This window comes from Phalacrocorax carbo, chromosome 33 (genome assembly GCF_963921805.1).
Source record: "Phalacrocorax carbo chromosome 33, bPhaCar2.1, whole genome shotgun sequence".
Classification (NCBI taxonomy): domain Eukaryota; kingdom Metazoa; phylum Chordata; class Aves; order Suliformes; family Phalacrocoracidae; genus Phalacrocorax; species Phalacrocorax carbo.
Genome location: NC_087545.1, coordinates 580945 through 605553, shown reverse-complemented (window position 1 = coordinate 605553; position 24609 = coordinate 580945). Strand labels below are relative to the sequence as shown.

General features: G+C 57.1%; 2 protein-coding genes across 5 annotated transcripts; one reads left to right on the top strand and one right to left on the bottom strand.

The window, feature by feature from the left end:
* Positions 1-6178: 6178 nt before the first annotated feature.
* Positions 6179-17911, bottom strand: LOC135310326 (deleted in malignant brain tumors 1 protein-like). Of its 2 annotated transcripts, none has more exons than XM_064437586.1 (6): positions 17667-17911; positions 16531-16593; positions 12686-12997; positions 11255-11300; positions 7102-7248; positions 6179-6312 (listed from the first exon to the last, which is right to left on the bottom strand). In XM_064437586.1, exons 2-5 carry the CDS (start codon positions 16547-16549, stop codon positions 7113-7115), a joined length of 513 nt encoding a protein of 170 aa, XP_064293656.1. In that variant the 5' UTR covers positions 16550-16593; positions 17667-17911; the 3' UTR covers positions 6179-6312; positions 7102-7112. The 2 variants fall into 2 exon arrangements, with proteins under 2 accessions (XP_064293656.1, XP_064293657.1); XM_064437587.1 differs by lacking the exon at positions 17667-17911 and adding an exon at positions 17005-17079.
* On the top strand, positions 17783-23414 carry LOC135310318 (zinc finger protein 628-like). Of its 3 annotated transcripts, XM_064437559.1 has the most exons (3): positions 18233-18460; positions 18510-18694; positions 18841-23414. In XM_064437559.1, the coding sequence occupies exons 1-3, from the start codon at positions 18448-18450 to the stop codon at positions 23056-23058; spliced, it is 4416 nt and encodes a 1471-aa protein (XP_064293629.1). In that variant the 5' UTR covers positions 18233-18447; the 3' UTR covers positions 23059-23414. The 3 variants fall into 3 exon arrangements, with proteins under 3 accessions (XP_064293627.1, XP_064293629.1, XP_064293628.1); XM_064437557.1 differs by lacking the exon at positions 18233-18460 and adding an exon at positions 17783-17916 and having other exon boundaries at positions 18540-23414; XM_064437558.1 differs by having other exon boundaries at positions 18510-23414.
* Positions 23415-24609: the final 1195 nt, after the last annotated feature.

Here is a 24609-nt window from a genome sequence, read left to right as displayed (position 1 = left end):
TGGGGCAAGGAGCCTGCCTGCACGCTGGGGCTGGTGCAAGGAAAGCAGAGCACCCCTGAGTCCTGGGACCAGGACACTGGACTCTGTGGACTCCTGGCCATGCCACCATCACAGATGATGGAGCTGGCCACGGTCATGCCTGGCAGAGGGAGCAAAGAGGGGAGCTCAGCACTTCCTAACACTGCAGCCAAGGACCCTGAAGCCCCTTTCCCCTCTCAGCTCCTGGCCAGGGAGGAAGGTCACACATCCTCCAGAGATGAGTCCTCTCCTCAGACACCCCTCCCTGGGCTGTCGCCACTCAAATCCAGCCCACAGCCCTCATGACACCAGGCACAATGGACAGCAGGCATTGACATTTCTGAGACGACCCTGTGGGGCACACCACCCCACCAGGCTCCCATGGCTGTGCAAGGCAATCTGAACCAAAACAGAGTCTCAGCGAAAAAGCAGTCCTGAAAGGATGCTTCGTGCTGCTCCCAGCGATGAATGTGGCCCAGGGAAGGGTTGCCTGAACGCACAGCACTGGATTCTTCCCCACTGTGGCAGGAGCCTGCACCGCTGAGCTGGGCACTTGAAGAGGGCAGTTTCTGGCGCCATGCACACCATGTTGCTCAGATGGATACAGCCCCGCCTGTATATAAAACCCTTACTGCTTTATGGTGGAAGATGACCATTAATTTTCAGCCTTATGTGGCTGCGGAGATAAAGCCTTTCCTAAAGAGAGCTCCCCCATCCCCTCAGTTCACTGCTCACGCCAAGAAGAGAAGCCCCAAAGGCTTCCCTGCCCACCTCCAGCTCCTCGTAGTCTAAACATCATCTTAGGGGCTGCAGGAAGGTTTGTTACCCACGCCAGTAATTCAGGTGCAGCCCTTGGCGTGATGCAGCATGGAGGCACGATGTCTTGCCCCTGTGATTTGCTTGCACAGCTACTATTACCCTTCAGCCTGGAAACATGAGCCTGGATGGTCCAACAGCTCCTTGTGGAGCCACGTAAACACAATGCAATAACTGTGAAGCCAGAAGCACAGCATGAGACTGCACCCCTGTAGGCTTGCACATGATGGGCTGGGCTGTGAAGTCTTGCAAGGTGTGAAATGCATGATGCTCATGAAATCACTGACATCCAGTGTAAACAAATAATTTTGGGCTAGTAAGACAGTACACAGAGGGAAAAAACCTCCAAACCCATGCTCCACTTTCAGCGTTTCTATCCCAGCAGCTGCATTTTGAAACCCAACCCTCACTGCATTTGTTGAGTGCAAGTGAAAAGGGGTTTGTGTGTTCATGCTGTCAGTGGTGGGAAGGTGCAAGAGCTTTGCAGGCATCACATCTTGGAGACACTTGGACTGCAAGCCCTTCTGACACCACTCATGGACCCGTTTTTAAAGGTTCTGTGAAGGAGAGACATGGAAGCAAGTCTGGGGTTGGGGATGCCCATTTTAACCACATATTTGACCAAGAGATCATTACATAACTTACCTTTAACTCTTACTTTAACACCTAAGTAAGAGCTGAAGGTAAGTTACACAGCATTTCCCGCTGGGTCTGAGAAGTGTTTGATCCAACCTACCCCATAAGTGGCAGAGGAGGCAGAGTCAATAAGCAAACCAGGCCACTTCTGATAGCCTCCAGCCTCCCAGCATCTAGACTTCTTGCATTAAGCATGTTCCCTTTAGCATCTGCTTTTAGACACATTATTAACACTTTTGCCCAATTTCCCTTTGAACTAGCTGACAGCATCAGCCCCCGCAATCCTCTCTGAGGCAGCAGCTTCCAGAAGCTCCCAGCCCTTTGTGCAATCTCTGGACCCACTCTAGTTGCAGCACACCCTTCCTGAGATGTGGTGACCAGCACTACACAGACTACAAAAGACGTGGAAGGACTAGGATTGTATATCGCAGCAAAACTATACCCCCTGTCTTATCCTCAGTGCTCTTCTTAGGGTATGCAACATTTTGTTTGGGATTTTTGGCTGCTACAGCACACAGAGATAATGATTTTGGAGAACTCGTTTGCAGCTGGATGCCGGAAAACATTCAAAACCAGACATGGCGCACCATGAATTTCATTGCACTGCCTTGCACTGCACGGATGAGTAGCTAGATGGCAGAAAATTGCCTTATTATTGAGGGCAAGCAGTGGGAAACACTATCCTGTGACTGCCTTGCAGCATCCAAACTTGTTTGCACCTTCCAGAGAGAGCAAAAATATTAGGTATGTGCCAACAGCTGAGCATTGTGAACTGTTCTCTGCAAGGTGGGGATGCAAGATGGGAGAAGCCATCAGGATCTTCTCATGTTGCTTGTTTTTTTCTCTGCTGACGGCTCTCAGTGACTGTAATGGCAGCCCAGCACAGATACCTGCACTTGAGCACTCAGGGTCTTTGCAAATGACTGAGGTCTGCACATGCCAGCATTTCCATGGTTCAGCCCATCATGGCTGATGCAACACGGACTCATCTTCTGCTACCTCTCTGCCTTCACATCTCAGCATCTCCCATTGATTGGAAGCATCCAGAATGCCTCATCCTCCCCTTCAACAATAAATTGATCTGTTGCAAACTCTGCCGAGATAAAGAAGAAATCCCAGGGAATAACTTGAGCTGGGGAAAATCCATCAGCCATAACAGGAATGGGAAAAGCTCACAGCTTGAAAATTTTTAGTATAAATGGCCTGATGCTAGCTATTACATTATTTTCTCCAACATACCTGATGCCTCTCTCCCCACACCCAGGCTGTAGGAATCCTCAGCACCACCCCTGGACATTTGGGCTGCCATATACCCTGGCAGCCCTTCAGATCCACCCCAGAGACCCTGAAGATCCTTGAGGTTCTGGATCTGCCACAGGCAGCCAAGCAGCCCCAGCTGCTCTCATAGACCCTCCAGGGACCAAGTCCAGCCCTACTAGGGCTGGGAGGGGTGAGAAGATGGTACTGGGGAGGGACCTAAGCTGTGCTCAGTGTCATGGTTGCAATACGAAGCAAATTGCTGCCTGCCCAGACAGCTCACACCTTCATGTGCCCGTCTTTTGGTGTCCTCCATACTGAACCTCCCCCAAGGGCTTCCTGAAGGGCCTCCCTCCCAGGGGATCATCACTACAATGACACTCAGGAGACACTAAAATGGATATCCCATGGACAAGTATCTCTGTTAGCAAGGGTCGTTGCCTTATTTATCACCCCATGGAGAAGGCAGTGTGACTGATGGGTCAAAACTGTCAGCATCCTGGGGCAGCAGGGCACGGATCAGAGTTACTCCCAGGGCCCATTTGCAGAGGGCACTGAAAGGGACTAAAGGGACAGGCTGGAAAATGCGTGAAGGATTAGCACACCCCAACCTTGGATGTTTCAGAGATCTGTGCATGGGTGTCAACTCCTTTTTGCAAGGTGCCCTTAAGTCCCTCAGTGCTGTTAGACTTGTGCACTCAGCTACCCAGACCCCATTTCTACCCTTAAAAAGAGCTTTACCTCACTCTTAATCCTTTCTTGCTACCTCCACGGGCTTTAAACACAACCTGAAGGACAGATAGGTTATAAAGTTAGTGCCCAATGCTGGGTGGTGGGTGGACTGCCTGCCCAACCACATTGGTGGCTGGACCTCCTGTCTCACCTCCCGCTCTCTGCAAAGAGCCAACTGAGCACCCCTGGTTGAATATCCAGGTTGCATCAAACTGGAGCAACCCAGGGATGGGTCCAGAACGGCTTATCCATAGAGGGTGTAAAGGAGCAGGAGGCTCTGAGATGACCACCCAGCCATGCAAGCGAGGACCCTGGAGCTGAACTCCTCTAAACCTTGCTGGGAAAAGGTTGAAAAGGGACTATGCTTCCTAGGGGTGGAGGTAGATAGAGCATAACCCTGGGCCACATCTTTAGGAATGAGAAGAAAGACAAGCTAACTTTGCAAAGCCTGCTGCATCGCCATTTCCCTCATTAGGGTCATCAGGGGAATGACTGTTACCCTACTCATTAGCAGAGAGCAGGACCAAGGCAGTCAGGGGTCAGCACAGGATGTCGTTGTGGCCTAAGGCAGAACTATTAATTCTGATGTATGTTTTCATCTCAAATTGCCTGAAATAAGATGTGTTTCAGCTGACTAAGGGGTGTTTCTGCACCACAAAAGGGACCATGTGTTGCATACCAGTGGGACAAGACCTGCTGAGATAGCTTTGGGAGACTGGATAAGGGGAGAAGAATCCAGCCCTGCTGTAGTCCCTACCACCCTCCAAAACAGCTCATGGAGTGCAGGATATCTAGGGGTATTCTGGGGCTCTCAAAGTTGGGGGGAAACTTAAAGCTGGTGTTACAGCAGAAACCTTGAGAAGTGGAAAGACACAAGTCGGTGTAGAGGGGAGGCATGGGATGATAAGAGATGGGGCACACTGGAAAGCAGCTCACCAATCATCAGGCCTGGGTCTTAACAAAAACGGTTTTAGGGGTATCAAAGAACGAGCACCCAACACAGAGAATAAGCCCCATTTATAGTCAGTTTAGGTGCAATATTGATTTATGGGCAGATAAGAAAAAACAAAGTGTGAAGGTATGTCAGAAAACACGTGAATCCAAAAATGGAAGAAGGTGAGGAGGAAGAAGAAACCCTATCAACATCACACTCGTCTGTGGAAAAAGCTTGGACCCCTGATGACCCACTGCCAAGTCCCCTTGCATGAGGAAGACTGGTGCTGCTGACCTTCAGATTGAGAGAACAGCAGAAAAGGGAGCATAGGACATTGAAAAGTGGCCGAAACTAGGGAGTATGTGCCCTGGGCAACTCCTTTTTAGTGCAGCAGAGCCCAGGACCAACCCACATCCATGCAGGTATTAACTGAAAAGTCCCAACATCACCATCAACTGGACTACAAAATGTTCATGCAAGGCTTACTACAAGTTTAACACAAAGAGCTAACTACTCAGAGCAGCACTTCCACAAGCCTTAAACACTCCTTTGTACATACCACAGGTGTAGACTTGGCTGTAGCCTTGCCAGGTCCTCCTTTGCAAGTGTCCTTCACACTGTAGGATCAACTTTTATTCATGAGTTCTCTGAGCTTTTGGCCTGTTTGGGCTCTTCATGCACTCCTCGTTTCCCTCGGCAGATGCTTCCCACACATCATGCAAGCCATCTTCTGTTTTCCAGCTTGGCCAATCTTCTCAGGGCACTCCAAGCCTTCATCTTCTAAGCTCCTGTGACCCAGCGTGCATGCCCTGTTTCCACTCTTCCCCTGCCTTGCAGATATTCATGCTTTTACCCCACCACAGCCACTGTATTGATCACGTCACTCATCCCGTTTCTCTCTGCTTGGCTACCTATTTTCCCGGTCCTTTGTGAGTAGGACTGTCCTGCCAACTCACAGCAGGATGCTTTCATGGGGTCCTGCTCGGCTGCTTGTAGTCCCATGCCACTTGGGTTGGCATGAGCCGTGGTTGTACCCAGTGCTTATTTCAGAGCTTCTTAAACCTCCTTCCAGCATCCCTTCGCATGGCTGATTTGCACCTCCATGCCTTCCAAGCCCTTCACAAGAAGCCCCCGTCTTCTGAAAGGCCCCAGGAGACTGACGTCCAAGGACACAAGGCACAGGAGCGTGACTGGGAATGCAGCAGATGGAAACGATCAGCGAGATCTAGTTGCCCCCATACAGATGCATCTAGTGACCTATAGATCCTTTGTCACGTTTGCCAGTCCCATATTAATGTCCTAAAATTAGGGTATCTTGAATGGTGATTTATGTGAGGCCTAAACTGAGCTTTCGGGTGGAGTTTGCAAAGCTGTTCAATTTAACCACTGTAGGGAAACAAACCCTGGCATATACTTCGTGGTAAACTTTACAGTCTCCACTGACTGGCTATAAAAAAAGAAGAAAAAAACCCTCCAACAAAAAAAAATCCTCCAACGGTAAAACGCTGCTTGAGTCTTACAGAATGTTTTTATTTTCACAAATGCATGAAAAAAAAAAATTGAAAGAGGGAACCTGAAATATTTCTACGCATCACATGTCTTCTGCCTGCAGACTCTTGGTGCCACAGTGTGTATTACTCCTTGTATCGCTCGGAGTGACTGACTGAGGTGGGCATGGAGATCGGTGGTGGATCTAGTGACGTGGCTCTGTAGAGATGAGGTGGTCCAGGGCCTTTGGTGAAAGAGCTGTGTGCTGTGACGGAGCTGCATCACTGGAGGTTAAGGTCTGGGCTGGTCACAGGCTGCGCTGAGCTCTCTTGTCAGCATCCCTAGCAGGAGCCACCTTGGCTGCTGCTTTTCTTTCCCAGGCATCGAGATGGATGTGTCAGAGACAATCAGCTCCTCCATGCGCACAAAGCCTGCAGAGCACAGTGATTCAGATGACGGTTTGCTCCACGCAGCCTGAATTTTTCCCTTTTAACAAGACCAACTGAGGATGCTCGCTCCGCTGGAGACAGCACAAATCACTTTGGCTTGGCCAACAGTGGCAGCACAGGGCATACCACCATCGCCCCTGCCAGCACTCAGACATGAAGCCTGCTTTGCAGAAACCACCCTTGATCCAGCATTTGGTCCACACCCAGCACCACACCCATCACCTTTCGTCAACGTGACGGACATTCAACAAGACAACATGGGGATGTTCAACATGGGCAACCCCAACCGCTCAACACCACTTTCCAAGAGTCTCCACCACAGTGCTAAAACTTCAGGAACAGACACCATTTCTGGCCTTTTCTCACCCCTTGGGCTGAAGGTGGATTATCCCTTGCCAAAAGGGAGCTAGGAACCCATAGAGCCATCCTCTGCTCAGAGCTCCTGTCTGATGTACTGGCAGCACAGGCAGCAGGGGGAAGTGCAGGCAGTGTTTGAGGAGGCTTCAAGGGCTGTCCCACCTCCCAGTGTGTTCATAACCCAGCAGGGAAGATGGTGTCAAAGTGAAAGGGGAAGAGGGGAAAGAAAGAGAAAGGGGAAGGGGATGGGGAGAGAACAGGTCAAACCAGAAAAGGAAGTTCCTTTCAACATGAGCCACGGGGAAAAACACCTTCTGCCCCAACTCTGCTGACATAAATGTTTTGAACAAAATTCGTTTCCAACCACACACTTCTGCAAACTCCGTTGCCCTCTTCACCTGCAGTGGAGCTTACCTAGTGGGGAATTAAAAACCCTGCTTTGCATTCGACTCCTCCTCTGGTCCAGAATAACCCTGCAGACCAGCATCAAGACTGGAGGGATGAATGAGACCAGCAATGGGAGCAGCAGCAGAGGATGCAGAGGTTTGATGGTAACAGAGCCTGTGGGAAGAAAGAAAACATTTCTTCATCCAGAGCTATTTCAAGAGATAAATGGATATCACAAGGGCATAAGGAAATGAGCACAGTGTGCGCCATGGCAAGTTCCCATTAGGCAGTGGAAAATATACTTTTCCCCTATGAGGATGGTTAAATGTTATAACAGAGACAAGAAAGGCATTTGGATCTCCATCCTTGGGGACTTTCACATCTTCACTGGTCAAGGCCATGAACAACATGGTCTAGTTGGTCTAATAGAGAGTGGAAGATCTGCCTTTAAAAGGCAGAGCTCAGAGGGCAGAGTCTGGTTGGAGGCCTGTCACTAGTGGTGTTCCCCAGGGGTCTCTGCTGGGTCCAGCCCTGTTCAACATATGCATCAATGACCTGGACGAGGGGATAGAGTTCACTGTCAGCAAGTCCGCTGATGATCCCAAGCTGGGAGGAGCGGCTGATGCACCAGAAGGCTGTGCTGCCACCCAGCGAGAGCTGGCCAGGCTGGAGAGCTGGGCCCAGGGGAACCTCAGGGAATTCAACAGGAGCCAGTGCAAGGTCCTGCCCCTGGGGAGGAACAGCCCCCCGCACCAGCACAGGCTGGGGGGGACCTGCTGGAGAGCGGCTCTGCTGAGAGGCCCTGGGGGTGCTGGGGGGCAGCGAGGTGACCCTGAGCCAGCACCGGGCCCTTGGGGCCAAGAAGGCCAATGGTATCCTGGGCTGCACAGAAAGGAGTGTGGCCAGCAGGGCGAGGGAGGTTCTCCTCCCCCTCTGCTCCGCCCTAGTGAGACCACATCTGGAGTGCTGTGTCAGTTTTGGGACCCCCAGTTTAAGAAGGACAGGGAACTGCTGGAGCAAGCCCAGCGGAGAGCTGCCAAGGTGATCAGGGTCTGGAGCATCTCCCTTATGAGGAAAGGATGAGACACCTGGGTTTCTTCAGCCTGGAGAAAAGAAGACTGAGGGGGGGGATCTCATCATTACCTATAAATATCTAAAGGATGGGTGTCAAGAGGATGAGGCCGGACTCTTTTCAGTGGTGCCTAATGACAGGACAAGGGGCAACGGGCACAAGTTGGAACACGGGAAGTTCCCCCTAAACATGAGAAAAAATTTACTGTGCAGAGCAGTGGGACAGGCTGCCCAGAGAGGCTGTGGAGTCTCTTCTCTGGAGACATTCACACCCTGCCTGGAGGCGGTCCTGTGCCCCCTGCTCTGGGTGTGCCTGCTCCAGCAGGGGGGTTGGACAAGTTGATGTCCAGAGGTCCCTTCCAACCCTTGCCATTCTGTGATTCTGTGATTAGACCAGAACTCTCCATAGATCCCTTCCAATCTACATTGTTTTGTGGTCATATGATTCAGGAAAGGAGATATAAAGAAAGCTTCTGCTAAGACCCTGTCACCATCAGGCATGGTCTGTCTTGTCAGTGCTGTAGCACCTTTGCACTGGTTGTGGCCATTCAATGCCCACATCCATGCACCATCACGACTGTCTAAGCTTCAGGCGTCCCCAGGGTGGATCACTGGGGAGCCAAGGCCATTCAAGGTGCCACCACTCTGACTGCTCCAAGCAGGGCAATTTTAGTGTGGCTTATTCCTGGTGGACCCTACCAGGGCTGGACGATTGCAAAATGGTCCCTTCTGCAAACCACATCCCATGGTCACCCATTTCTCTCCTCAAAGAAGCATGGGTGACCAGTTAAGACAGAGGTGCCTGCAGGATGTACCACCCATGCAGTGCTCTCCCCAAGGAGACTGCGTTTGAGCCCAGGTGGCTCCCAAGCAAGTGCATCCAGTCCTGGATAACTCACTGGATGCAGACATCCTTCTCAGAAGGATATGGAGATACCTCTCTGTTCCCACTGGCCTTGAGGGGACCACAGAAGCCTTGAGGTTTGTCTGAAGTTAGGTGGGAGGGAAGGGCAAACCTGGATAGTGGGACAAGTCTTTCCAACATCAGCCATGGCCCTTATTTCCCTAGCTCAGTCATGAGGATATGCCCCATGCTGTAGCTTTTCCTCCTGGAAGGTTTTCATCATCATATTTTCCATGGCCAGGATCACTCCCCTCCAACTTGTGCTGAGCACATACTCGGGAACCCCCATCCTGAGATGACATTCTTGGCCATGGTGCTCAAAACAATTCCAGTGGGGTCTACAAATGTAGGACCCAGCTTGTGCTGAATGAAAGCCCACCTTCACTCTCCAGCGTGCGTATCCCTGTTACTGCCTCCTGAGCCACTGGCAGGTGTGCACTCTCCGAGCCTAAGCAAGGAGATAACACCAGCACAGAATGGTTTGGGTTCAAAGAGACCTTTAAAGGTCATAGAATCATAAAATCATAGAATCATTTAGGTTGGAAAAGACCTTTAAGATCACAGAGTCCAACTGTTAACCTAACTGCCAAGTCCAGCACTAAACCATGTCCTGAAGTGCCACATCTACATGTCTTTTAAATACCTCCAGGGATTATGACTCAACCACTTCCCTGGGCAGCCTGTTCCAGTGCTTGACAATCCTTGTGGTGAAGAAATTTTTCCTAATATCCAATCTAAACCTCCCCTGGCAGAACTTGAGGCCATTTCCTTTTGTCCTATCACTTGTTACTTGGGAGAAGAGACTGACACCTACCTCGCTACAGTCTCCTTTCAGGTAGTTGTAGAGAGCGATGAGGTCTCCCTTCAGCCTCCTTTCCTCCAGATTAAACAACCCCTGTTGCTTCAGCCGCTCCTCATAAGACTTGTTCTCTAGATGCTATGTCACCTAATGCAATGAGCAGGGACATCTTCAACTAGACATGGCTGCTCAGAGCCCTCTCCAACCTGACCTTGAATTTTTACAGGGCTGGGGCATGCCCAGACCCTTTTTCAAACCGATAGTGGTGACATTACCTGACCACACCACACCGGCGTCTTCCCCACGGTCACAACTGTGTGTCCCCCATGGCCTGGCCAGGCACTACGAGAGGGTGTCCTCCCTCCCTGTGCAGTTCACGTTGTCCAGCCAGGTGGCATTGCGCCCTTGCCCAAACTGAGCGCACCGGGGCCGAGACCACCGTCCCACAGCCCAGCTGCCAGCACACGACTGTGGCATCCTCTTCATTCCAGCCATCATCGCACACAGTCCCCCACTGATGCCTATGGAGCACTTCAACTCTTCCAGCACAGAGGCTTGAGCTGTTCACCAGCCACAACTCCATGGGGTCTGAAACGGGAGAAGGTGGACACCTCCCAGTGCTGCTCTACTGCAGCTCCTTGCAAATAATCCCTGAAGTCCCCCAGGTTTTGTCTTCTGGCAAGACAGGACTGGCATCCCATTACAAGCTGGAGGGATGGGGGGGATTACTTTCCATCTTGGACTACCTCTAGAGATCCAGAAGAAGCTTGGGACATAGAGATGGAGAAGCCTGTAGCCATGCATGGCAAGCATCGATGGCCAAGTGCCTCCTCAACCACATGCACTTCAACATCCAGAGCACGTGTACATGATGGACATGGCAAGCCACTTGAGAACCGACATTTTAAGGTGTCAGAGGATCACCTGAAACAAGCAACAGTGCATCCAGATAGTCCATTGATATGATGCCTGCAGAAGCAGAGCTATCTCACCTCCCAAGCATTTTTGACTGTTACTTGCAGTGGCATTTTACCCAAAGGAAAACAATGTGTGCACAGAGAGAAGCAAACTGGAATTAGGTGCAAGCATACCTACAGAAAAACTTCTTCCTGAAGCTATAACGTGGACCAGACTTACCTGAGCACACAACACCTGGATCTTCACCATGGTTGCAGTTATGGGCTCCCCAGGGCTTGAAGCTGCATTCAGTGATGGCACCTTCTGTCCCTCTGCAGTTCACTTCGTCCAGCCAGATGGGACCATGCCCTTGCCCAAATGGAGCCCTGCCAGGGGCTGACGTGGCCCGCCCACAGCCCAGCTGCCAGCAGACCACCTCAGCATCACTCAGGTCCCAGCTGTCATCGCATACCATCCCCCAGTGCTGGTTGTGGTGGACCTCGACTCACCGTGAGCCGCAGCCGGAGCCATTCATCAGCCAGACCAGGGCTGGTTCTGAAAAGAGACAAGGACCTGAAACATCTGGATGTCCCAGGAGAGGTGACAGGGCTGGAGCTGCCCGGTCCTTCAATCATCCCAGAACCTTGTGGCTGGAGGGTGAGGAGATTGCCCATCCCAAATGAGAACAGGCACCCCTCAGGCGCTCACCACCTCCCCAGACTCATCACCCTCCCTAGCAGGTGGCACCTGGATGGGACAGCCCTCTGAAGCTCACTCTTCTCTTCCCCAGCGCACCCCCACCCATCAGGGGATTCTTCCTGCCTCCATTGGCAGGGCTGCAGTGGAGACATCTACACCCTGGACCATTTCAAAGGTCTTCTGCTCCTTTCTCCACCCCTCCCTCAAAAAAATAAAAAAGTCTGTGATAGCCTGGATGTGAGCCCTGATGGGGCAGGAGCCAAGGGTTACCTGTGCACTCAACGCCATCATCCTCTCTGTGGTTGCAGTTATGGCTTCCCTGGGACCTGGCCCAGCACAGAGAAAGAGCAGCCTCCGTCCTAGCACAGGTCACTTCGTCCAGCCAGTTGGGCCCCGACCCCTGCCCAAAGGCAGCCCAGAAAAAGAGCTGACAGCGCTTGGCCACAGCCCACCTCCCTTCACACCACTTTGCCGTCCATCAGGCCCCAACTGTTATCGCACACGGTGCCCCATACACCATCGTGGAGGACTTCACCTCTGCCGGAGCAGAAATTTGAGCCATCCACCAGCCTGGTATGGGTCAAACCTGGAGCAGGTGCCCCTGCAAACACTCCCAGGGGGCAAACAGTCAGAGACTTTGCTGGGTGTGCCATCACCAGCAATGCTTGGGAGCAGAAGCTCCTGCCCAGCAAGCCCAGATGGCATCCAACAGGCTGTGCCCACGAAAGGGTTCATCCCCGTCAAGCCAGGAGGCGCTTGGGCTGAGAAATGGCCAGGGAGCTGGAGCCCTGATGCCAGGAGACGTGGAGAGCTTTGGAAGGTGAGAACAGCATTTGGAAATTGCCTGGAGCAATGGTGTGAAGAGGCTAATTCTTCACAAAATTAGGGAGGGAGGGAGTAATTCTGCCTGCCTCTAGGGGCCAGATCCAGCTCAGAATTAAAAGTCCTACCTGCCAGTGGCCATAGGTGTCTATCTGTGAGCTGGGTGTCTACACTTACTATACAATCAGAGGGCACCCAGTCAACAGCAAGGGGCAACCAGTCAATAAGAATTGGCTACCAGTCAACAAGAAGGGCCAACCAGTCAACAACAAGGGGCAACCACTCAAAAAGTGGCTACCAGGCAAAAAGAAGGGGCAACCAATCAATAGCAAGGGGCAAGATGGTTGTCCTGCCTTCTGTTTAACCCTTTGGTTGTCCACAGCGGCTGATGCAAACCATGGTGGGTGCGTGTTCCTCACCTGAGCACACGATACTGGAATCTTCCCCGTGCCCGTAGCTGTGGGCTCCCCAGGGCCATGCCTGGCACTTGGAAAGGGCAGCCTCTGTCCCGGTGCAGCATGTGTTGTCCAGCCAGATGGGGTCTGCTTCTCGTCCACAGAGCCCAGCAGATGGCTGACAGTGCTGTCCTGCAGCCCAGATGCTGGCAGACCACGCGGGCTCCGTTGAGGCTCCACTGGTCATCGCACACCATCCCCCACTGTAAAACACCTCCAGCTGGCCCACGCAGGAATCAGAGCCATTCACCAGCCTTATGTCAGCAGGACCTGATGCTGGCAACGATAGAGACCAAAGGGAAGGAGATGTTAATGGGAAATCATACAAAAGAAGAGGCTAGGCAGCAGCTGGGAAAGCGTCTTGACACTTGTTGGCCAAAAAGGAACAGGTAACAACCAGCAAGAGAGAGAGAAAGACATGAAAATATATGGGTTTATTATTTTCAGGGGGACACATGGCAGCTAACCCTCAAGCAAACTCCAGGCTTTTCCAGCTGAGAATACAGTCCCTTAAAACAAAGAAGGCTTTGCTAACTGCTTTTTAAGTGCACTGCTAACTGCTTTTTAAGTGCCCGACTCTGCACAGGTTGCAGGATTAACTTCCTAAGCACAACACCAGCATGGGTAACTGAGTTGCAGGCTTTTTGGGGGAGTGACTTTGAGCAAGACTCTGCAGCCAGAGCACAGGATGCCAGGGTCTCTGCACCCAGGGTTCTAACCAGGCTTTGCTGGATGAACAGCCTTGACCCCAGGGTAAGGAATGGAGCTGATCAAAGGACTCTGTTATTTTCTGCAAGCATGCATCCTGCTTCCTCAGACCAGCCTGACCCAAGCACATCCACACCATGGTATTTGCCTGCCATTCAAGCTCCATAGCCCATCACCAGCCCTACTGAAATGGCAGCAACATGCTCACTGCACTTGGTTTCTACACCTTTCCCACTTTTCACTGCTTACTCCTAATGTGCTGTGTGACTCCGCTGCCATAAAAATTCCTCCCCTCTTCATGGCATGCACCTTCTAGAAGGTAGTGGCACTTCTGAGGGAGCCTCAAGCCTTCTGCAGCCATCAGCTGGAGGAGGGCTGCTTGTTGCAGCTGGGCTTGGCAGGTCTGTGTCTACCCTACTTGCAGAAGCACCCGTGAAACCATGGGCATTGCTCTACATGTGCACCTTATGAAGCCATGAAACCGTGGGTGTTGGTCTATATGTGCACCTTAACCATGAAACCATGGGTGTTGCTATAACTGTGCACCTTACAAATTTGCAGCAACCTCAATCAAACCACCCAGATATGAAGAGGAGCAGCAGCACCCTGGCATGCTGCATGCAACCAGCAATGGGGAGGGGGAGATATGGGAGGAAACATGAGAGCACTCACCACGCAGCCCTGCTAGGACCAGGAGGATCTCTGCAGCCCCAAGCCTAGCATGGGGGGAGAGTCTGTCACCCACAGGGTGCCCAGCTGACAGCAAAGGACTTTTGGAGAAGCTGTTCCCAGCCTGGCAGGGGTGTGGGAAGAGGAAGGCTTGGCAGAAACTGAGATCAGGTCCTCCATCACCAGCCGGAGAAGAAATACACCAAAGACCTGATGAAGGCAGCTGGGAAAGGATGCTTTCCACACTGCTCCATCCCCTGGCTCCCCGGTGGCTCTTGCATCACATGGAGTCCAGTGGATGAAGGGGAACTGAGTCTTCTGCTTTCCGCTTGATCCTTGGTGACCAGCCACAGCTGCTGCGGCTGATGTCCCGTGGGTCCACCACACAAGAGGACATCAGAAGGAGGATGGGGAGGGCTGGGAGAGTTGCAGGTCTTGGTTGTAGGTCTTAGCTTCACCCCAGCAAGTGTGTCTGCTTATACTCTGTAGCCAACAGACAAGAAAATGGATGAGCATTAAATGGCCCTTGGATCCTTGCCTTGATGAGCACACTCAGGTCTGGCCCCACTGAGGGGGCTGAGACCAGCGGATCAGGTGTGGGCACCAGCATGGCAACCCTTCAGGAGCATCTCAGAGGCTTGGCACAGGCAGCAGGTGCTCTTGGCGGGGAAGGGGAGCAGCCTCTTCCACTTTCAGCTAGTATCTTGTTCAGATCTGCAACAGGAATTCAACCCAAACCTGCTGAGGCCATGTGCAAGAGGCCCTTTTCTCCATCGCCGTGGGCAAATGTGGGCGGTGAGGCTGCAGATACGCCCATGGGACCAAAACTGGCAGCAGGTCAGCCAAGGATCTCCCAGTTATTAATTGCCAAGCAGAGAACACCAGACACTATGTCCTGCTGCCTGGCTCTTGTTCTCTCTTCTTGCTTAGCTTAGGCTGCCCTCTTCCTCATGATTCTTCCCTCCTCTTCGGCTCACCCAGGTCTGGGACGGGGTCTCCATGGTTGGCCCAAGGACTTCAACCGCGTCTTATCGGTCAAAAATGACTGGGACGAGCATTGACTTGGGTTGCTTTTCAGATCCAACCTCAGGAACAAACTTTCAGTTCACCACCACGACGCTCTGACTAAGCTATGAATTAAGTTTTGGGCTTCTTTGCAGGTGAGCCGGAGCCCATAGCCAGCCGATGAAGACTGGTGATGGCTGCTTGGTATCAACCACCCCCAGAAATGCTTGCCTCATGGCAAATATCTGGGGAAACCTTCGTGTGGAGAGTGGAAGGCAAAGCAAGCTCCTTTTGCCAATTATTTTTTTCCCATGGTTGTTTACATGAAATAAAATGAGGTTGAATAAGGTAGAAATGGCCACCAAGGTATGAAGAAATAAAGCTGTAACTTGCTGTACCCACTTTGCCTGGGTTTCAAACTACTTCCCGTACTGCCCCTCTGCATGGGGTGCTGATTTTGGGTGAGCATCCTCTTGTAAACATTGCACCAAGAGCACTAGCCACCGTTGGAGGCAGGAAACGACCCGTGGGGAAGGGAAAGGGCTTCTCTGATGCCTCTGTTACTCGGAGAAGCCTCCTGCCACAGGGAAGGTGGCACTAGGAGTCATGGAGGAGTTGGGGTAAGAGCAAGCATTGGTAAGAGCAAGAGATGACCCACTGAATCAGCTGGTGCAGCCAATGCTATGTGTACATGCGCAGGGAAACTTGTGCTGGAGCATCTCCAGCATCATCCCCAGCATCATCTTCAGCATCACTCCCAGCAGCGCGGGCGGGGCAGGTGTTTTGCATCCTACATGAGGACCCCAAGGGCGCAGAGGGTGCAGACGGAGATGGCTGGAGGACAGGGACATCTGACATGCTCCACGTGTGTAGAGAAGGCGGGCAGAAGCATGTTCTGATCCTGAGGGCTGGCCAGGTGAAGGACCTTGCTGTCTGCCTGGGTTCCTCCTCTGCTTCGATGAGATCCAGGCTGTGGGGAAGAAGCAGGAGGAGACCGAGTCTACTGGGGGAGGGGGCTTTTCATCAATCTATAGGCCACGGGGGGGGATACTCGCCGCTACCAAAGCCAAGGGGTGCATAAGGATGGACAATATAAGGATGGACAATATAAAGGCAGATGATATAAAGATGGATGACAGAAGGGCAGACGATAGCAGGACTGTATAAGGATGGACAATATACGGACAAAGAAGGTGCATGCAGCCATGCAGCGACAGGAGATGTGGGGCAGGGAGGGGGAGCACAGGGGGACATGTGGGGCATCCACCACTGTACTGCTGACCTGGGCCAGCACCCATAGGAGGGTCCCCTGCCCCATTTCCAGCTCCACCCCCCCAGGGGACTATGGCGCATCCCAGGCACAGGGACACGGGGCCACCAGGTCCCCAGTGACTTGCTGCCCCCCCTCAACCACCCCCATCACCCACCTGCCCCCGGGAGGCACATTGGTGGCTCCAGGGTGTCAGTGTCCTTGGTCCCAGTCCTGGGGGCTGCAAGCAAGAGGGGGCAACAATGGGCAGGGGGCTGTAAGGAAGGTCAATAAGGGGGTATAAGGGGGAAGCAATAAAGAGACACCCACCCCCTTATGGCAACCCACCCAAGCAACAGGCCCCCCCCCCAAGGGACATGGAGGGGTCAGTCACCAAGGTGGGGAGGTTGGCAACGGGGAACCCCCAGCCACCCTCACCAGGGTGGCCACTCTCCCCACTGGGGCTCCTTGCGGGGTGGGGGGTGGTTCCTGTCCTGTGCCCATCACTGTGTCCTCAGTGTCACAGCCCAGGGAGGGGGTGGCCTGTGGGAGAAGGGACGTCACTGGTGGGGCTGGGGGGGGCCCAGGGGGGCTGGGGACAAGGGAGACAGAGTGACAGAGCTCCCGGGATCCTGCCTGTTCCTGTACCCACCCCATATTCCAGTGGCACCAGTTCCTCCAGGAGGTCCCAGGGGTGACCTGAGGGACCCCCCAGCACCCCCTCCAATCACACCCAGCCCCACAATTCCCCCCAATCCCCGTGCCTCACCTTAGTGATCCAGTTATCCCCACCCCCTCTGAGCCCCCAAATTCATCCAACCCCTTTCTCCCAGCTCCCCCTAACTCCCCCAGCTCCCCCTAAACCCCTGCCCACCCTATTCCCCCAACCCCCTTGAGCCTCCCAACCCCCCCAGCCCCCAAATCCCCATCAGACTCCCCAACCTTCTGTCCCCCCAACCGCTCTGAGCTCCCCAAAACCCCATCAGCCCCCAAACCTCCTGCCCCCCAGTTCCCCCAACCGCTCTGAGCCCCCCAAAACCCCATCAGCCCCCAAACCTCCCGCTCCCCAACTCCCCCAACAGCTCTGAGCCCCCCAAATCCCCATCAGACCCCCAACCTCCTGCACCCCCCCGGAGCCCACGCCTCGCCCCCAGTCCCTCCCGGCCCCCCGAATCCCCCCAGGCCCCCGAAATCCCCTGAGACTCCTGGGTGGGGACGGGCGACCCGCGACCCGCCGGGCAACCGGCCCCTGATCGCGGTGACCCGCGGGGCACCCGGACCCGTTATGGCGGGGACACGCGGTGCGCCCCTCACCTCTCCCTCTCCCCGCTCCAAGATGGCGGCACCTCGCACTCCATTTCCCAGGAGGCTCCGCGCGGGCCCGGCCCAACCACTGGGTGCGCGCGGCGCGACGGGGGGCGTGGCTCGGCGGGCGGCGCGGCCCAGTCGTTGCGCGGCGGCGGGGGCGGGCGGGCGTGCGGCGGCGGGCGGCCGGAGCGGGCCCTGCCCTGCCCTGCCCTGCCCCGCCGCGGCGGCGCCTCCCCGAGCCCTTCCCGGCAGGCAGGTGAGCGGGCACTGGGGGGCGGCGGCAGCGGCGACGGGGCCGGGGCGGCGGCGGCGGCGCCTGCGCGGGGCGGCCGGTGAGGGCGGGGCCTGCAGGGGCTCGAGGGGCGGCGGGGGCGGGGCCTGGATGCGAGGCGGGGGCGGGGCCTGAAGGGAAAGGCGGGCAGGGGGCGGGACCTGGAGGGGGGTCATAGCTTGGCGGGGGCGTGGCCTGGAGGGATTTCAGGTACGGTGGGGGCGTGGCCTGGAAGGGAGTGGAGGTCGGCGAGGGCGGGGTCTGAAGGGAAAGGCGGACGGGGGCGGGGCCTAAGGGAGCTTGGGGGGCGGCAGGGGCGGGGCCTGGAAGGATTTCAGCTATGGTGGCCTGAAGGGGAACACTGGCAGATAGGGCGGGCCTTCTGGGGTGGCCCCGCCCATAAGGCCGGGCCACGCCCCCCACAGTGCTTGCTAATGTGCTGGAGCCGACTCCTCCCTAACTGTTGAGGCCACGCCCCCGTGCGGAGGCCACGCCCCCTCCCCATAGCCAGTCCACATGGCCAAGCCAGGTCCCTCTGATCTGGGGCGGGGGGGGGGCAGGTGCCGCACCCTGCCCAGCCCTCTCCCCCCACGTTTTCCCCCCCCCAGGGCTGTCAGCATGGCGGGAGCGACGCCACCAGCAGGGCCGGCCGGGTCCCGGGCGGGGGCTGCAGGCACGGCTGACCAGCCCTACGCCTGCCGGGAGTGCGGCAAGGCCTTCAGATGGTCATCCCGCCTGGCCCACCACCAACGCAGCCACACGGGTGAGCGGCCCTACAAGTGCCCCGAGTGCCCCAAGGCCTTCAAGGGCTCCTCCGCCCTCCTCTACCATCAGCGAGGCCACACGGGCGAGCGGCCCTACGCCTGCCCCCAGTGCGGCAAGGCCTTCAAGCGTTCCTCCTTGCTGCAGACCCACCAGCGGGTTCACACGGGTCTGCGGGCCTTCGAGTGCGCCCAGTGCGGCCTCACCTTCAAGTGGGCATCCCACTACCAGTACCACCTCCGGCAGCACACCGGCGAGCGGCCCTACCGCTGCCCCGCTTGCCCCAAGGCCTTCAAGAACTCTTCCAGCCTCCGCCGTCACCGTCACACCCACACCGGCGAGCGGCCCCACGCCTGCCCCATCTGCGGCAAAGCCTTCGCCCAAGCCACCAACCTCCGGCAACACCAGCGGGTCCACACCGGCGAGCGGCCCTACGCCTGCCCCCAGTGCGGCAAGACCTTCACCCACTCCTCCAACCTTCTCCTCCACCGCCGCACCCACGCTGGCACCCGGCCCCACGAGTGCCCAACCTGCGCCAAGGCCTTCGTCTCTGATGCCTGCCTGCAGAAACACCTCCAGAGCCACGCTGGCCATGCTGCCATGCCGCCGCTCCTCCCGGTGCCTGCTGCGGCACCAGAGACACTCTGGAGGTGCTCTGCCTGCCCATTGAGCTTCACCAGCAAGGAGGAGCTGCTGGGCCACCAAAGCAGCCACTCAGTGACAGCAGTGACCTCCCCAGCCACCCCCCACCGCTGCCCCACCTGCGGAAAGACCTTCAAGAACAGCTCAGGGCTGGCCCGGCATCGGCACGGCCACGCTGCCGAGCGGCCCTTCAAGTGCACCATCTGCCCCAAGACCTTCACCCAGTTGGCCGGGCTGTTGGGCCACCAACGCAGCCACCCCGCTGCTGTCCCACCGCACCCTCCCCCTGAGGCTCCTCACCCCCCAGCAGCACCCCAGCCTGCCCCGGAGCGCCCTTACCAATGCACTGAGTGTGGCAAAGCCTTCAAGGGCTCCTCGGGGCTGCGTTACCACATGCGGGACCACACGGGCGAGCGGCCCTACGCCTGCCGTGAGTGTGGCAAGGCCTTCAAGCGTTCCTCCCTCCTCCAGATCCACCAGCGGGTTCACACAGGGCTGCGGGCTTTCGAGTGCGCCCAGTGCGGCCTCACCTTCAAGTGGGCATCCCACTACCAGTACCACCTCCGGCAGCACACCGGCGAGCGGCCCTACCGCTGCCCGGACTGCCCCAAAGCCTTCAAGAACACCTCCTGCCTCCGCCGCCATCGCCAGCTCCACACCGGCGAGCGGCCCCACGCCTGCCCCATCTGCGGCAAAGCCTTCGCCCAAACCTCCAACCTCCGGCAACACCAGCGGGTCCACACCGGCGAGCGGCCCTACGCCTGCCCCCAGTGCGGCAAGACCTTCACCCACTCCTCCAACCTCCAGCTCCACCGCCGCACCCACTCAGCCGCCCGTCCCTACCGCTGCCCGCTCTGCCCCAAGGCCTTTGTCATGGCCTCCTACCTCCAGCGTCACCTCCGCACCCACGCTCCCGGGCCCCGCGGGACCCCCCGACACCCCCCTCCGCCCGCTGCTGAACCCCAGACCTTCCTGCTGGTGCAGACCCCCCAGGGCCTGCAGCTCATCCCCAGCCCTCCGGCACCCCCGCGGAAGCTCCTCCTGCTGCCCAGCTCCCCAGCTGAGCCCCCTGCCTTCACCCTCCTGCCCGCCGAGGGTCCCCCGCCCCAGGCGGGGAAGGGTCCCCAGGCATCGGGACCCTCCACTGCCGGGCAGAGCATCCTGTTGGTACCTGGCACAGGACAGGCGCTGCCCGGTGTCCAGCTCCAGGCAGTGGCGGGGGCTCCAGCTGGGGCCAGCGTCATTGTCCTGAGGGGTGGCGTCAGTGGTGTCCTCCCCCCGCGAGGGCCGCAGGCCCCTGAGGTCACCGGTGTCCAGCTGCAGGCAGCAGAGGTGACCAATGTCCAGCTCCAAGCCCTGCCACAACCCTTGGAGGTCACCAATATCCAGCTCCAAGCTGCCGAGGTGACAAATGTCCAGCTCCAAGCCACGGAGGTGACAAGTGTCCAGCTCCAAGCTCTGCAGCAGCCCTTGGATGTCGCCAACATCCAGCTCCAAGCTGCCGAGGTGACAAATGTCCAGCTCCAAGCCCTGCCACAACCCTCCAAGGTGACCAACATCCAGCTCCAGGCCAGTGAGGTGACCAACGTCCAGCTCCAAGCCCTGCCACAGCCCTTGGATGTCACCAACATTCATGTCCAAGCTGCTGAGGTGACTAATGTCCAGCTGCAAGCCCTGCCGCAGCCTTTGGATGTCACCAACATCCAGCTCCAAGCCAGTGAAGTGACAAATGTCCAGCTGCAAGCCCTGCCACAGCCCTCCAAGGTGGCCAACATCCAGCTCCATGCTCTGCCACAACCCTCGGACGTCACCAACATCCAGCTCCAAGCTCTGCCACAACCCTCGGACGTCACCAACATCCAATTGCAGGCTGCAGAGGTGACAAATGTCCAGCTGCAAGCCCTGCCACAACCCTTGGATGTCACCAACATCCAGCTCCGAGCCCTGCCGCAACCCTCTGAGGTCACCAACATCCAGCTGCAGGCCACGGAGGTGACTAATGTCCAGCTGCAAGCCCTGCCACAGCCCTTGGATGTCACCAACATCCAGCTCCGAGCCCTGCCACAACCCTCTGAGGTCACCAACATCCAGCTGCAGGCCACGGAGGTGACTAATGTCCATCTCCAAGCCCTGCCACAGCCCTCTGAGATCACCAACATCCAGCTCCAAGCTCTGCCTCAGCCCTCAGAGGTGCCCAGTGTCCATCTCCAGGCCACAGAGGTGACAGATGTTCATCTCCAGGCCACGGAGGTGCCCAGTGTCCATCTCCAGGCCACGGAGGTATCCAATGTCCAGCTGCAGACCACAGAGGTGACAAATATCCATCTCCAAACTACCAAGGTACCCGACATCCATCTCCAAGCCACAGAGATGTCCAACATCGATCTCCAAACCACTGAGGTCCCCAGTGTCCATATTCAAACCACGGAGGTTCCCAGTGTCCGTCTCGAGCCCACAGAGGTGCCTGACATCCATCTCCAGGCCACAGAGGTGCCCAATGTCCAACTCCAGGCCATAGAGGTGCCCGACATCCAGCTGCAGACGACAGAAGTACCCGATGTCCATCTAGAAACCACTGAGGTTCCTGATGTCCATCTTGAAACCACTGAGGTGCCCAACATCCATCACCAAACCATGGAGGTGTCCAGTGTCCATCTCCAGGCTGCAGAGGTGCCCAGCGTCCATCTTCAGGACACAGAGGTGACTACTGTCCAGCTGCAAGCCACTGAGGTGCCCAGCATCCATCCCCAAACCATGGAGGTGACTAATGTCCATCTCCAGGCCGCAGAGGTGCCCAGTGTGTGTCACCAAACCACTGAGGTGCCCAGTGTCCACCTCCAAGTCACAGAGATGCCCAGCGTCCATCTCCAGACCACAGAGATGACCAATGTCCATCTCCAAGACACCGAGGAGTCCAGTGTCCATCACCAAATGATGGAGGTGTCCAACATCCATCTCAAGATCACGGAGGTGCCCAACATCCAACTGAAGACAATGGAGGTGACAAATGTCCATCTCCAGGCCACTGAGGTGCCCAACTCCTGTCACCAAATGATGGAGGTGCCCAGCGACCAACTCAAGACCACGGAGTTGCCTAACATGCATCTCAAGACCCCAGAGGTGCCTAATGTGCAACTGAAAGCCACAGAGGAGGTGCCCAACATCCATCTCAAGACCTTGGAGGTCCCCAACATCCAACTCAAGACCGTGGAGGTCCCCAACGTCCAACTCAAGACCGTGGAGGTGCCCAACTTCCAACTCAAGACTGTGGAGGGGCCCAGCATCCAACTCAAGACCGTGGAAGCACCCAGTGTCCACCTCGAGCCCACGGAGGTGACAAATGTCCATCTCCAGGCTGCAGAGGTGCCCAGCATCCAGCCCCAGCCCCCTGAGGTGCTCGTGGCCGGGGGGGCCCCGTCGCCCTCCCCATCCCCACGGCTGACGGTGGTGGGGGCGGCTGGGGGGCTACCCCCTGTGTTGCTACTGCAGGGGGCCGGAGGGGGACCTGCCCGCCTCTGCCTGCAGGCTTTGGCCCAGCTGCCCCCCCCCGGACCCCCCCGGATCCTCCTGGTCCGGGGTGAGCCAGTACCGGCAGGCAGCGGTGGGGCGCAGCCCCCCACCCCTGCCCGGGGGGTGTCTGGGGGTGGCAGCAGTGGTGGGGGGACAGGGACAGGAGCCCCAGCCCCAGAGCTGCCCAATGTCCCACTGGTTCACACCTTCTGAGGGGGGGGGGTGGACACCCTGGGACCACCCCAGGGTCCCTCAGGACTCCCCTGTGGAGCCGGAGCTGGGGGGGGCTCAGCCCTGGGGTCCCACTGATGCACATCATACGGGGTGGGGGGGGGGGGGCCGGACCCCCCATGATCCCCGGGACCCCCAGAATGCCCCAGGACTCCCCAGCACCCCCCAAGGGCACTCGGGACCCCCCCATGGTCCCCCCAGCCACCCCTGCAGAGCCGGAGCTGGGGGTGGGTTTAGCCCTGGAGGCCCGGCGGGGTGGGGGGAGGGTCGGGCCCCCGGACGCCTGGGTCCGCCGTGGGCGTGGTCAATAAACGGCGGCCCGCCCCCCACCGCCCCTGCCTCGTGGCTTCTCTTTCCCGGGGGCGGGGCACCGGGGGCGGGGCCATGGGCGCGGCCTACGCCGTGCAGCGTGGCCTGGGCGGGGCCGTGGGCGGGGCCGTGGGCGGGGGGGGCGCGGAGGGACTATGAGGGATCGCTACGGGGGGTGCGGGGCGGGAGGTAGCTGGTTTATTGGAAAGCCGGCGTGTTTACTGGGAGCACTGGGGAGATGGGGTTGGGAAGGGGGGCACTGGGAGGCGGGGAGTGAGGACAGGTCTCTGGGATGCATAGGAGTCCGGTGGGGGGGGGCTCTGGGGGTTACTGGGGGGCACAGGGCTCCGCGCGGGGGCTCTGAGGGACACTGGGGGGCAATGGGGGACACAAGCATCTGGGGAGCACACAGGGGTACCCCCAACCCTGCAGCAGGGGAGACCCACAAACCCTGCCCCACTGCCCCCCCCATGCTCCCAGCCCCCACCCCCACCCCCCTGTCAGCCCTGGTGGGCCTGTGACCCCCCCAGTACAGCCCCACTGACTCCCAGTAATGCCCCAGTCTCACCCCCTCCCAGTATGGCCCCACTGACTCCCAGTATGTGTGTGCCTGCGTGTGTGTGTGCACATGCATGTGTGTGCACGAGCATGTATGTACGTGTGTCTGCATGCGTGTGTGCAAGTGTGCGTGGACGTAAGTGTGCGTGTGCATTTGTACATCTGTGTGCATGTATGCGCGTGTGCAAGCGTGCACATGTGCGTGCACATGCTTGTGTGCATCAGCATGCACATCTCTGTGCATGTGTACGTGAACATGTGTGTGTGAGTGAGCATGTGAGTGTGCAAGAACTGTGTGTGCCCTGTGCCTGTGTGCTGCTGCTGCGGGAGGCCTCATGCACACGCGTGTGGGTGGGAGGCCATGTGCGCGCGTGTGTCGGGGCGGTGGGAGGCCCTGTGCACACGCATGTCGGTGGAAGGCCACGTGCATACGCGTGTCGGGGCGGCAGGAGGCCACAGGCACGCGCGTGGGCGCTGCACGTGTGTGTGTCCCCAGCGTGCCGCGTGGCTCTGGCGTTAACCCTCACCTGCCCTGGCCCAAGTCCCGCTGGGTTGGGGGAGATACAAGGGGGAGACCCTGCCCCCCCCCTGCCCCCCAGCCCAGGGGGGTCCCAGGGCCCCACCTGCCCCCAGCCCATCCCCCCCAGCCCCTGGATGGCCAGCTGG